This window comes from Leucoraja erinacea, chromosome 6 (assembly GCF_028641065.1).
Source record: "Leucoraja erinacea ecotype New England chromosome 6, Leri_hhj_1, whole genome shotgun sequence".
Taxonomy (NCBI): Eukaryota; Metazoa; Chordata; class Chondrichthyes; order Rajiformes; family Rajidae; genus Leucoraja; species Leucoraja erinaceus.
In genome coordinates, this window is record NC_073382.1 from 83,665,318 (window position 1) to 83,678,244 (window position 12,927).

Sequence of the window (12,927 nt, forward strand, 5' to 3'; positions counted from 1 at the left end):
ACAGTGGACAAATATCCGTGATATCCCATGGCATCAATGTACCAGGGTTCAGTAAACATCGTGGGTCTCAAAATGAGGCAAGTAGTCCGCAGTTTGAGAAGCACTTTACTTTATTTCCTCCCGGTTCAGGGGAAGACGAAACCAGGGAAAGATGGCACCCAAACCCTGCCTTTTATACCCTCCGGCTAAGGACCGCCTCCGGACTGCACCACTCCTGTGCCGAGGGGTTCGGCAGTATAATGGGACGACCCTTAGGAGCCGCCACAGTTCTCTCATATTCTCTCATTCTCACCTTTGGAATTCACCTCTTTTGTCCATGTTCAGACCAAGACCAGACCACAGCTGCAGATTCATAGAATCATAGAGCTATAAGCCACAGATACAGGTCCCTCAGCCCAATATGTCCATGATGAATGAGTTACCATCTATACTAGTCCCACCTGCTCGGATTTGGCCCATATCCCTCTAAACCTTTCCTATCCTTGTACCTGCCTTTTATATGCTGTGTATCAGGACCCTTTTTAAATCTTTCTCCTCTCCCTTTGACCTAATACTCTCCATGTTTAGACTCCCCCACCCTGGGGAAACATAGATAACATAGTAAATAGGTGCAGGAGTAGGCCATTCGGCCCTTCGAGCCTGCACCGCCATTCGATACGATCATGGCTGGTCATCCAACAGTTTGATCTTGGAGCCAGGGTCATAATCCAGTGTTCAATCCCAAAGTTGAAGTGTTCATCCGAGGCCCCGGACAATGTGGCATTGCCACAGGGTTGCACTAAATATGGTTCTGCCTACATGTAGGCACAAGGAACTGCAGACGCTGGAGTCTTGAGAACAACACAAAGTGACAAATTAACTCAGCAGGTCAGGCAGCATCAGTGGGTGGAATGAACCCGTCTGAAGAAGGGTCCCAGCCCAAAAACGTCATCCATCCAGTCTCTCCGCAGATGCTGCCTGACCCACCGAGTTCCTCCAGCATTGTGCGTTTTACATATGTGTTAGAAACATAGAAACATATAAATTAGGTGCAGGAGTAGGCCATTCGGCCCTTCGAGCCTGCACCGCCATTCAATATGATCATGGCTGATCATCCAACTCAGTATCCCGTACCTGCCTTCTCTCCATACCCTCTGATCCCCTTAACCACAAGGGCCACATCTAACTCCCTCTTAAATATAGCCAATGAACTGGCCTCGACTACCCTCTGCGGCAGAGAGTTCCAGAGATTCACCACTCTCTGTGTGAAAAAAGTTCTTCTCATCTCGGTTTTAAAGGATTTCCCCCTTATCCTTAAGCTGTGACCCCTTGTCCTGGACTTCCCCAACATCGGGAGCAATCTTCCTGCATCTAGCCTGTCCAACCCCTTAAGAATTTTGTAAGTTTCTATAAGATCCCCTCTCAATCTCCTAAATTCTAGAGAGTATAAACCAAGTCTATCCAGTCTTTCTTCATAAGACAGTCCTGACATCCCAGGAATCAGTCTGGTGAACCGTCTCTGCACTCCCTCTATGGCAATAATGTCCTTCCTCAGATTTGGAGACCAAAACTGTACGCAATACTCCAGGTGTGGTCTCACCAAGACCCTGTACAACTGCAGTAGAACCTCCCTGCTCCTATACTCAATACAGTATATCTATACTATAAAGTTGATCTCTGGCTGTCTGACTCAGGACCAAAGATTCTAGAGGAGCCATTGGATTTCGTAGGAGTGGTCTATCTTGCTCCTCTAGAATCTTTGCTCAGGACTGAGAGCCAACAAGAGCCCTCAACATACAGAGTGCAAATGGCATAATGGCTCCCAATGGCATAACAGAAACATCTCGCTCATTCCATTTTTTTCAGTGCTGGAAAAAAACCCCACACTTAATTAGACTGTCTAACATGCTTCATTGAACCTATAGGCAGCATAAAATCACTGCTCACCTTCTTCTTTTTGAAGATTTCTTTCAATATTGGCCACACAGGAAGCACAAGTCATACCAGTGATCTGCACAAAACATTTTTCCACCTTCTCAAAGCTGTGGTCACTGGGTTTGTCCACGAATGGTAGAAATTCAAGGTCACAGTCATCAGTCGGCAATACGAGCTGCAAACTCTCAACAGAGGGACCTTGTCGCTTTGCAGTGGAACGTCTTGAAGACTCTGCTAAAATGATCAAAATGAGTTATCCATGCCTGCAGTATCTATGGTCTGGGTCAGTGAGATGTAACGTTTTACCAATGCCTTTCATGGAAAGAAACAAGTTATGGAGTCATAGATCTGTGCAGCACAGAAATAAGCCCTCCAACCCACCTTGTCCATGCCGACCAAGTTGGTGTGCTGGGCTAGTCCCATTTGCTTGCATTTGGCCCATATCCCTCTAAATCCTTCCTATCCATATATCTGTCCAAATGTCTTTTGGGAGTCATTATCCTCTTGTATAAGTTCCTCTGGCAGCTCAATCCAAATACAGACTACCCTCTGAGTGAAAAGGTTGCCCCCGAGATCCCCCTCACATCTCTTTCCTCTCCCCTGGGGGAAAAGGCCGTGAGTGTTCTTCACTTTATCCGTGTCCCTCATGATCTTGTACACCTCAATAAGGTCACCCCTCAGCTTCCAACACTCCAAAGAAAAAAGGCCCAGCCTATCCAACCTCTCCCTGCAACTCGAGCCCACAAGTCCAGGTATCATCCTGGTGAATCTCTTCTCCACTGTCTCCAGCATAATGGCATGCTTCCTGTAGCGGGCAACCAGAACTGCACACAGTACTTCAAGTGTGGTCTCACCAACAACAGAACTGACCAGAACCGCGCTGTTATGGGAAATGCAGGAACAAGAGACAAACTCAGCAATGTGGAACTTCTTTGCTGTTTCTAGGCAGTAGTAGAGTAGTTGACTTGATAGAACATAAGCCACAGAACAGTACAGCACAAGAACAGGCCCTTCAGCCCATGTTTGTGCCAAATACGATGCCAAGACCAACTCTTACCAGCTTGCACACAATCCATACCCCTATTCCCTGCAAATGCTTATCCAAAAGTCCTTTAAATGCCACTCTTGTATCTGGCTGCACCACCAACCCCGGCAGCACATTCCAGGCACCCACCACCCTTAAAAACACTTGCCTCGCATATCTTTAAACGTTGCCCCTCCCACCTTAAGGCTACAACCTCTAGTATTTGATCTTTTTCCATCCTGGATAAAGGTTCTGACTGTCTACCCTATCTATGCCCATCATCATTTTATATACTTGTCTCAGATCTCCCCGCAACCTCTAACGTTCCAGAGAAAACGTTCATCCTCTCCCCCTAGATAATGCTCCCTAATCCAGGCATCATTCTGGTGAATCTCCTCTGCACCCTCTCCAAAGCCTTCACATCCTTGCTGTAATGGGAGTGACCAGAACGGCACACAATGCTCTAAATGCAGCCTAACCAAAGTCCTATAGAGCTGTAACATGACATCCTGACTCTTATACGCAAAGGCCTGACCGATGAAGGCAAGCATACTGTGTGCTGTCTTTACCACTATCTAACTGTGGACTCGGACCCCAAGATCCCTCTGTACACCAATGCTGCCAAGGGTCTTAACTGTGTATTTTCCCTCTTATATTCCATCTCCCAAAGACGTAACATATAACTTTGCTTGTTTAAAACATTGCACTGAAGCAATGTCCACTGAAGTGTAGTTCCAAACATTAAGCAGATACATGAGGATAGAGTGCTCGTACCAGACAGGAAGGACACGGACGCTGTTGCATTTACAGCCGTGTTCGGTCGCTCCGTCTTTGTCTCTGCTGGGTCAAAGTGGATCATTCCCAGCTCATTGGCCGGTAACACACGAATCAATTTCACATATTTCCTTTGCGAGATCTCACTCTGTCTTGACTGGACACAAGGATTATCAGTTGTCCCTCCAGTGTCAACGTCAGCACCAGCGGGGGGTTGAGGGTGTTGAGCAGAGGTCCCTCCTGGTTGCTGCAGTAATGGCGGGTTGGGAATTGGGAATGAAGTCTCGCTCGCCACCTTCATCCCATCGGGAAGATGTACTTTAAACTTCCCTGGTGGTAGAGCCTCTATAACCGACTTTAATAAGGTTGGATTTGTCAGGAGAGGGTTGTATTCTGCTACAGCTTTCTGGTCGTCCAAAGACACCGAGATGCTCTGTACCCCTGGCAGCTCCCCGACCGTCCCCTCAATGTTGGACACACAGGACCTGCAGTGCATGCCCTCTATGTGGAGAGTCACCATCACAAGGCTCCTGGCCACGCCTGGCCTTCTGACCTTGGGCGTTGGCGACTGGTTGCGCTTTCCATCGTGTGAGTTTATGGAATTGTTCAGAGCCGGTTTCGCAGAGCCGGTCCCGCTCTCGATGGCGGCTTTGAATCCCGCCTCTTTAATATGCCTTTGCAGCTGCTCTGGGTGGATGAGACGAGGCTGGTACATGATTACTGCCCGCCGGTTGCTCAGGGAGACGGTGACTTCCAGCACACCCTGCAGCCTCCCGAGTTTGCCTTCGATCAGGCGGACGCACGAGAGGCAGGTCATGCCTTCCACCCGCAAGCTGACCACCGCTTCACCCGGTCCGCCAGCCTCCTTCTCCAGCGGTGGGGTCGCCTCGAACCCCATGTCATCAATGGCCTCACATACCTGCTGAATGGAGATGATCGAGGGGGTGTACCACACCGTGGCATTGCTCTCTGCGAGAGACACCTCGATGCCCACAATCCCCTTCTGTTTGGACAGCTGGGTCTGTATTGACTGCACACATGAATGGCAGGTCATGCCCACGACACCGACACAGGCAGTCCTGATCCCAGCGGGTTCACTCAGGTTGGCCTCCAATTCAACCTCCGCCACGGCCTGCCGCCCACTCCTCCGCCTTTGTTCCACACACGTGTAGACAGCAGTTCCATTGTGTTTCACCAAAGGTGCCTGAAAGAGAGAGAACGGTGCACGGTTACTGGAAGGAACCCCTCACCCAAGCTCAATCTGCAGAACGAGACGACCAATGGCCAGGTACAGCTTCCCACACTGGCCCAGTCACCTCGTGTGGGAACAGGGTCAGAGTGTCAGACAGCATGGAAACAGGCCCTTCGGCCCAACTTGCCCATGCCGACCGTGATGCCCCACCTGAGCTAGTCCCACACTCCTGCGTTTGGCCCGTATACCTCTAAACCTATCCTATCATTTACCTGTTCAAGTGTCTTATAAACATTGTTATAGTACCTGCTTAACTACCTCCTCTGGCAGCTCGTTCCATATACCCACCACCCTCCGTGTGAAAAGCGTTTTCCCTCAGGTTCCTATTAAATCTTTCCTCTGTCACCAATGCTCTCTGGTTCTTGATTCCCCTACTCTGGGTAAAAGAGTGTGCATTCACCCTATCCATTCTCCCCGTCGTTTTATACACCTCTATGAGATCGCCCCTCACCCTCCTGCTCTCCGAGGAGCAAAGAATGGAGAGAAACCGTGACCTCCAGGTTGAAGAGCAGCTTCTTCCCAGCAACCATCAGGCTGTTGAACACTGCACAACACTAACCTCAGCAACTCTGATCTTCTGTGCACAATGCTGGTTTATACTCTCTAGAATTTAGGAGATTGAGAGGGGATCTTATAGAAACTTACAAAATTCTTAGGGGGTTGGACAGGCTAGATGCAGGAAGATTGTTCCCGATGTTGGGGAAGTCCAGGACAAGGGGTCACAGCTTAAGGATAAGGGGGAAATCCTTTAAAACCGAGATGAGGAGAACTTTTTTCACACAGAGAGTGGTGAATCTCTGGAACTCTCTGCCACAGAGGGTAGTCGAGGCCAGTTCATTGGCTATATTTAAGAGGGAGTTAGATGTGGCCCTTGTGGCCAAGGGGATCAGAGGGTATGGAGAGAAGGCAGGTACGGGATACTGAGTTGGATGATCAGCCATGATCATATTGAATGGCGGTGCAGGCTCGAAGGGCCGAATGGCCTACTCCTGCACCTAATTTCTATGTATCTATCTATGTATGCTGGGGGCACATAGAAGCTTGGTGTGGTCACTGCAGAAACTGGCCATGCAAAGACCACCGTGGGGGACTAGAGCTGGTGGAGATACCCCTTTGTCCTTTCGCTCCAGGAGCGTACATGAATGACAATTGTTCCGTCATTACGGACATAAGGTGCATCTTATGGTGCGTTACAAACAGAGCTCAATGACGTACACTTTGCAAAGGAATGGAAGATGTCACATTTTCACAACAACTCGCATTGAGCTCCAAATGTCACACGCACGTTGTCCCCGCCATCTTCTACCCCCTCCCTCACCCCGATGAACACACATCTCTCCCGCCATCCCCACCCTGCCCCCTCCCCATCCCCCACCCACGTGCACATACATATCCCCCACCATCTCCCCCCCCCCCCCCCCCCATCACCTTGCTCCTGTCCCTTCCTCCATACGCTTATTTCCCATCCCCCAGTCCCACATTTCCCTTCCATCCCCCTCTTGCCCCCCCCCCCCTCCCTCCCTCCCAACCATATCCCTCCCTCCGGCTTTACATTTCACTCCTACTCTTCTTATCCCTTTTTACTCCTTTACACCTCCAGCCTTTGTCACTTACGCCACCCATCTGCCAATCATTCCCCCGCCCATGGGTGGAAATCCCGGGGGGGCGTCCCCGCCATGTTTTGAGAGGTGGAGGACAATCCCCCCATGTTTTGTGAAACATGTATTTTGCAATCAGTTCCCATCCATCTGCGGAGTCGTGGCCACATGCATGGTCTGCTGGCTCAGACTCTATAATTAAATGTCATCCTTTGGTAATGAGAAACGCTCACCCATTCTTCGTACAATACACAAAATAGATTGCAGCAAAAGCAAATCCGCCTTGGAATTTTACATTTTTGAAAAGCCCTCGGCTTTAATGAGTACTGCAGAACGATAGGAGTTCTGCAGTACCCACTTCATTCCTCCGAGACAAAAACGATGTGTTAACTGTCACTGTTATCTTGCTATCTGCTAACATCGTATTAACACTGTTATTTTGATGTGCCACCAACCAATGCATCGATATGCATTCCTCAGTAAATATAATTGTGTTTTAACCTTCAAGTATTACTGATGCGTTCCTTTGAATAAAATTCACGTGAGAATTTCTTAAAACTGTCTGATGCGAGTATAATTACCATTTGAACTTTGGAGGCAGACAAAAAATGCTGAGGAAATCAGCGGGTGCGGCAGCATTTATGGGATACTGCCTCACCCACTGTGTCGCAGCACCCATGTAGAGAAGATGCAGCATCTATGTTGAAACCCGAAACGACTCTTCTTCAGACCCTTTGTGAACTTTGGATGTATTGGTGGATGGGAAATAATTAAATGGGTATCGGAGGGTCATCAAGGGATCCAGTGGTCGAGCTGGTGTGTAGGTATAGCCCCTCATTCACCCATGTTATTTAGCCATTTTTACCCATCATTTTGGGATGTTATATACATTTTTTTAAATTATGTTTATTTCTGTTACTTTATCAAAAGTTTATTTATGTATGTTTTTGTTAGTTTGTGAAAAGTTTATGTGTGTTGTTTCCTCTCTCTCTCTCTCTCTCTCTCCCTTTCTCTCTCTCCTCCAAGGTTAGTTCATCTGTTTGCCTTTATTTGCTTCAGTTTTATTTAGTGTTATTTATCACATTGTAGCTTTTGAAAGATTTAAACTGGTATCGGACTGTTCGGACGGTCATTAAGGGTCCGGACCGTGAGCAAGGGCTTCCTGGCATGCAGGTAGTCACTCATTCACCCACGTTATATGGTCATTTTTACCCATCACTTTCCCTAAACGATGGGTAAAAATTATTAAATAATGTGGGTGAATGATGGTCTGTATCTGTACCTGTCCACGGTCCCTTAACGACAGTCCGATACCCGCTTAAATCTTTCAAAAGCTACAATGTGATAAATAACACTAAATAAAAGTGGGAGAGGGGAGAGGGGAGGGGGGAGAGGGGGAGAGGGGGAGGGGAGGGGAGAGGGGAGAGGAGAAAACAACACACGTACATTTTTCACAAACTCACAAAAAAACATATATATAAAGAAACTTTTGATGAGAGGAGATAAAATTGTTAGTTGTCATGCACATTTGTCATCGGGCCGCCAGACAATTGTCCCCCCCCCCCCCCCCCCCCCCCCCCCCCCCCCCCCCCCCCCCCCCCCGCCCCATGTTTTAAAAGCAATTTCCGCCCATGCCCTCACTTATATCCACCTATCACTCACCAGGCTTTGTCATACCCCTACCTTTCTTCAAACTTTCTCCCCTCCCCCTCACCACCACCATCAGTCTGAAGAAGGGTCCCGACCCGAAACGTCACCTGTCCATTCTCCCCACAGATGCTGCCTGGCCCGCTGAGTTCCTCCAGCACTTTGTGTTTGACTCAAGACTTTCCAGTGGTGGCTTTGCTCTTTTTTTTTAAAAATGTAACTGCATTACCATAATAGATCCCAAATGGTTAAAGTGGATAGGCGAGGAAAGCAGAATGGTAAATGTTGGGCTGGGGTTTGTTTGTGTGTAATTAGAGTAATTATGCCCCACTGGTTGGGAAATACCCACACTGTACACGAGTTCCTCCCGGTAATCTCCACGCAGGTTGCACTGTGATTTCCCCAGCACACGGTCTCACAGGCTAACGGCTTCAAAATGAATCTAACTATGCATTTGCATATTCCCTTTATATCAAGCAATTAAACTTCAATGCACCTCATCAGCCCTTGGAAGTCGTGCCAAAATACCTAATAACAGGCATACGGTTTTACGATGACTTTAATGAACCATGCTCAGTTATTACACAGCATCACAAGATTCTCAGTGAATCTTAAGAATTGTTTTCTGTGATCTGCTTGCAGCAACTTGTCCTAGACCACCCATATAGAAGCAATGGCCAAGAAAACACATCAATGCCTCTACTTCCTTGAAGCTTCGGAAGTTCAGCAAGCCCTCAACAACACTCACCGCCAAATTCACTGTAGAAAGCATTTTATCATGATGCATCATAGCTTGGTTTGGGAACAGCTCCATCCAAGACCACAAGAAATTGCAGGGAATTGTGGACCATTGCACAAACCAGTCTGTGCAGGAAGGATTTGCAGATGCTGGTTTAAACCGAAGAATTAAACACTCAGAAAAATGGTGTAACTCAGCGGATCAGGCAGCATCTCTGGAGAAAAGGACTAGGTGACGTTTCGGGTCGAGACCCTTCTTCAGACAATCTTCGACACTTGGCAACTGAACCATTCTATCAACAACTAGCGAGCGGTTCTGGGCAACTACCAACCTCATTGGATAACCTGTGACTATATTTAATGGGACTTGACTGGATTTTATCTTGCACTAAATGCGATTGCCTTTATCTTATCATGTATCTATACACTGTAAATGGCTCCATTGTAATCATGTATTATCTTTCAGCTGACTGCTTAACACGCCACAAAAGCTTCACTGTACCTCGGTACACGTGACAATAAACTAAACAAAACGTGACCTCCAGGATCAGGAACAGCTTCTTCCCAGCAACCATCAGGCTCTAGAACACTGCACAATACAGCTAACCTCAGCAACTGTGATCTTCCATAGACTTCGGTTTTGCACTATGATAGTCTGCTTTGAGATTTAAAACAAATGTATGTCCTCTCAAACTAACAACAGGGAAAGTGTTTATTTATCAGAGATCGAGCTGACGAGCCAGGTTGACAACTGCCACATGACCAACACAAGGGTGTTATTTGTATTGCTGTTGGTTGCTTATTCTCACTGATACTGAAATGAAGTGAAAAGCTTTGTATGTGTGCTACCCAGTCAGATCAAACTATACATAGTAGACCGGTATAACAGGTTGTGCAACAAACAATGACTAAAGTGCTGCACTCTGCCACATAACAAAGCTCAGGTTTTATACACCAGTATAACTTACATACTGCAAAATGTTTCACAAGCATTCACATCCAAGTAAAACATGTTCGTGCAGTGAATAATGGAGGTTGCTGGAGGTAAAAGGTGGCGGTCCTAATGACGTGCCAGAGCAGATGTATCCTACCCACAGAGTGGGTTGGGAATGACGGGATGTACGGAGAGAGTGGTCGACAAACATGCAGGTCCTGGGAACCATAGATTGGGATGTGCAGAACAGTAACTGCATTAAGAATGTGGGAAAATGTATAGTCATTTACTTAGTCATAGAGTCGCACAGCTCGGAAACAGACCTGTCCATGCCAACCAGGATGCCCATCTACTGTACACTAGTCCCACCTGCCCACGTTTTCCCATATCCCTATGAACATTTCCTATCCATGTACCTGCTCAAATGTCTTTAAATGTTATTATGCCCGTCTCAACTACCTCCTCCGGCAGCTCGTTCCATACAGCCATCACCCTCTGTGTGACATAGTTGTCCCTCGGTTTCCTATTTCAGTACTCTATTAATAACAGGGTCTGAAGAAGGGTTTCGGCCCGAAACTTTGCCCGTTTCCTTCGCTCCATAGATGCTGCTGCACCCGCTGAGTTTCTCCAGCATTTTTGTGTACACTCGATTTTTCAGCAGCTGCAGTTCCTTCTTAAACTCTATTAATAACATACTTACACGGATTTGGCTCATTTACTAAATTGGGTGCAAGAAAATAAAAATGAACCACATTCTATGGGATCGAGAAACAGATAGAGCACTGAAACCTACACTGATCTAATCCAACTTCATTCTCTCCATATTGTTCTCAATCCCCCCCCCCCCCCCCCCCCCCCCCCCCCCCCCCCCCCCCCCCCCCGCACCAGGTCAATACCCCTTATCCTTAAGCTGTGACCCCTTGTCCTGGACTTCCCCAACATCGGGAACAATCTTCCTGCTCCCCCCCCCCCCCCCCCCCCCCCCCCCCCCCCCCCCCCCCACCCCCCCCCCCCCCCCCCCCCCCCCCCCCCCCCCCCCCCCCCCCCCCCCCCCCCCCCCGCCCCCCCCCCCCCGCTGCTAGCCTGACCAACCCCTTAAGAATTTTGTAAGTTTCTATAAGATCCCCTCTCAATCTCCTAAATTCTAGAGAGTATAAAACAAATCTATCCAGTCTTTCTTCATAAGACAGTCCTGACATCCCAGGAATCAGTCTGGTGAACCGTCTCTGCACTCCCTCTATGGCAATAATGTCCTTCCTCAGATTTGGAGACCAAAACTGTACGCAATACTCCAGGTGTGGTCTCACCAAGACCCTGTACAACTGCAGTAGAACCTCTCTGCTCCTATACTCAACTCCTTTTGCTATGAAAGCTAACATACCATTCGCTTTCTTCACTGCCTGCTGTACCTGCATGCCTACTTTCAATGACTGGTGTACCATGACACCCAGGTCTCGCTGCATCTCCCCTTTTCCTAATCGGCCACCATTTCTCAGTGGTTCCCAACGTGGGGCGTACGCCCCACAGGGGGGCAATTTGATTTTTAAGGGGGGCTATTACAACCAAGGTATTGGCGTTTTAAGCTTCTTCAGCTGAAACGGTTGTTCACTTTTTAAATGATAAGAATTATATATCACTACATGGGGGGGGGGGGGGGGGGGGGGCATCAGGACTTTAGAGGTGATTAGGTGGGGCATGGCCAAAAAAGTTGGGAACCACTGATTTAGATAATAGTCTGCTTTCCTGTTTTTGCCACCAAAGTGGATAACCTCACATTTATCCACATTATACTGCATCTGCCAAACATTTGCCCACTCACCTAGCCTATCCAAGTCACCTTGCAGTCTCCTAGCATCCTCCTCACAGCTAACACTGCCCCCCAGCTTAGTGTCATCCGCAAACTTGGAGGTATTGCCTTCAATTCCCTCATCCAGATCATTAATATATATTGTAAATAGCTGGGGTCCCAGCACTGAGTCTTGCGGTGGCCCACTAGTCACTGCCTGCCATTGTGAAAAGGACCCGTTTACTCCTACTCTTTGCTTCCTGTTTGCCAGCCAGTTCTCTATCCACATCAATACTGAACCCCGAATGCCGTGTGCTTTAAGTTTGTATACTAATCTCTTATGTGGGACCTTGTCGAAAGCCTTCTGGAAGTCCAGACTCTGGAAGTCCAGAAGCCTTCTGGAAGTCCAGAAGTCGAAAAATTCTATAAGATTTGTCAGACATGATTTACCCTTCATAAACCCATGCTGACTTTGTCCAATGATTTCACCACTTTCCAAATGTGCTGCTATCCCATCTTTAATAACTGACTCTAGCAGTTTCCCCACAACCGATGTTAGACTAACTGGTCTGTAATTCCCCGTTTTCTCTCTCCCTCCCTTCTTAAAAGTGGGGTTACGTTTGCTACCCGCGAATCCTCAGGAACTACTCCAGAATCTAAAGAGTTTTGAAAGATTATTACTAATGCATCCATTATTTCTGGAGCTACTTCCTCAAGTACTCTGGGATGCAGCCTATCTGGCCCTGGGGATTTATCGGCCTTTAATCCATTCAATTTACCCAACACCACTTCGCGACTAACCTGGATTTCACTCAATTCCTCCAACTCCTTTGACCCGCGGTCCCCTGCTATTTCCGGCAAATTATTTATGTCTTCCTTAGTGAAGACGGAACCAAAGTAGTTATTCAATTGGTCCGCCATATCCTTGTTCCCTATGATCAACTCACCTGTTTCTGACTGCAAGGGACCTACATTTGTTTTAACTAATCTCTTTCTTTTCACATATCTATAAAAACTTTTGCAATCAGTTTTTATGTTCCCTGCCAGTTTTCTTTCATAATCTATTTTTCCTTTCCTAATTAAGCCCTTTGTCTTCCTCTGCTGGTCTCTGAATTTTTCCCAGTCCTCTGGTATGCTGCTTTTTCTGGCTAATTTGTACGCATCATCCTTCGCTTTGATACTATCCCTGATTTCCCTTGTTATCCACGGATGCACTACCTTCCCTGATTTATTTTTTTGCCAAACTGGGATGAACAATTT

The 12,927-nt window shown here is 47.5% G+C and overlaps 1 protein-coding gene across 3 annotated transcripts in view; it reads right to left on the reverse strand.

The window, feature by feature from the left end:
- LOC129698360 (copper-transporting ATPase 2-like) overlaps nucleotides 1-12,927 on the reverse strand; it is an 80,556-nt gene that overhangs the window by 59,827 nt on the left and 7,802 nt on the right. For 2 of the 3 annotated variants that reach the window (XM_055637464.1, XM_055637467.1), the window contains exons 2-3: nucleotides 3,713-4,916; nucleotides 1,927-2,148 (exon numbers count right to left, since the gene is read on the reverse strand). In XM_055637464.1, coding sequence (XP_055493439.1) covers nucleotides 1,927-2,148; nucleotides 3,713-4,916 — 1,426 coding nt within the window. The remainder of the gene's footprint in view (nucleotides 1-1,926; nucleotides 2,149-3,712; nucleotides 4,917-12,927) is intronic. The other variant, XM_055637465.1, reaches the window with a different exon arrangement.